Here is a 1266-nt window from a genome sequence, read left to right on the forward strand (position 1 = left end):
CACCAGACTCACTGCAGCCAGTTCTCCTTGTTGTCCTGCCGGTGGCTGCCACGCTCCGGGCGGAAACGCTTGGATGCCAGCGCCTCCTCGTCCCGCTCCAGCTCCTGCCGCTGCAGCTCCCTGATGGCCGAGCGGATGCGGCGCCGCTCAGCCAGGTCCATTGTTGCCTCCAGCTGGGTGTGACAGGGTAGGGCTCAGCAACAGCTCTGGTCACTGCAGCACCCCAGCTTGGCCCCGGTGCCGCCCTCCTCCAGGCTGCCCACGCACTGTACAATGGGACCATCTGTCCGGCAGAGTCCACGCATGTGGCACACGCTGCCCAGCACTGCCTGGCCCCATGGGGAGTGGGCATGGCCCCCCCAGGGGCAGGATGCTGGGACCAGCCATGGCGAGGAGGGCTGCCACAGTGGCATGGAGACCTCCAGGCATGTGAGGGGCAAGGAGACGGGGCATGTGGCATGAATGCTCCCCGGTGGTCTATGCAGCCCCCAGGGATTGGTTCCCTGCAGCCCTGCCATCCCATGCCACCCACACGGGGATGAGCCCTCCTGCCCACGCAGCAGGGCAGTGGGAAGACAGCAGAGTCTGTTCCCCTCCCACCACCACAGTCCCCAGGAGGTGCTGGTTGGGAGGGTCCCAGCACCCACCGAGGAGGGACACCCACCCAGGCCCCCCTGCAGCCTTTCCCACCCTCATCCAGCACTAGGGGATGGCAGGTGGCTCTCGGAGTCAAATCCATGAGTGGAATTTGTCTTAAATCAAAGTCCAACCCTCTGTATGTGGGAAGCATGGCCATAACGCCCCCCCAGTCCTGCCACAAACATCTCATGGGTGCTCCTCAGCCCACCCAAGTCCACTTGCCAGGACCTGGCATGGGCACCCAGAGCTGCTTCCCCTTGTCCAGATCAGGTCCACAGCCCCAGCACTGCCGCTGGCCCAAGTGCTTTGAGGGGGCCATGCACAGCACCCCCCCCCACCCTGACTTGGGGCAGAAGGCAGCCAGATCCAGATCCGTGGGGAAAGGCCAGCCAGGGCAGGCACGGCCCCACTGTCCTGCTGTGAGACAGCAGGACCAACCCGATGCTGGGAACCCAGGAGGCAATTTCCCATGGAGCTCCTTAAAAATGAACACCGTGACCAAGAGCAGCTGCTGTCAGCGTCAAGCCCCGACACACTGGGAGCAGCCGCGGCTGTGCCACAGGACAAGAACATCAGTCCCCTCCCTTCCAGTCCCACAGGCCACCACCAGGCCACCCATCCGGGCTC

At 64.5% G+C, this 1266-nt stretch overlaps 1 protein-coding gene across 1 annotated transcript in view; it reads right to left on the reverse strand.

Moving 5' to 3' along the window:
• The window catches only part of SMTN (smoothelin), a 24971-nt gene extending 24175 nt beyond the window's left edge, over positions 1-796 (reverse strand). The window contains exons 1-2 of the mRNA XM_009885096.1: positions 665-796; positions 13-173 (exon numbers count right to left, since the gene is read on the reverse strand). Coding sequence (XP_009883398.1) covers positions 13-173; positions 665-796 — 293 coding nt within the window. The remainder of the gene's footprint in view (positions 1-12; positions 174-664) is intronic.
• Positions 797-1266: the final 470 nt, after the last annotated feature.

The sequence above is a fragment of the Charadrius vociferus genome, unplaced genomic scaffold (assembly GCF_000708025.1).
Source record: "Charadrius vociferus isolate BGI_N301 unplaced genomic scaffold, ASM70802v2 scaffold615, whole genome shotgun sequence".
NCBI lineage: Eukaryota > Metazoa > Chordata > Aves > Charadriiformes > Charadriidae > Charadrius > Charadrius vociferus.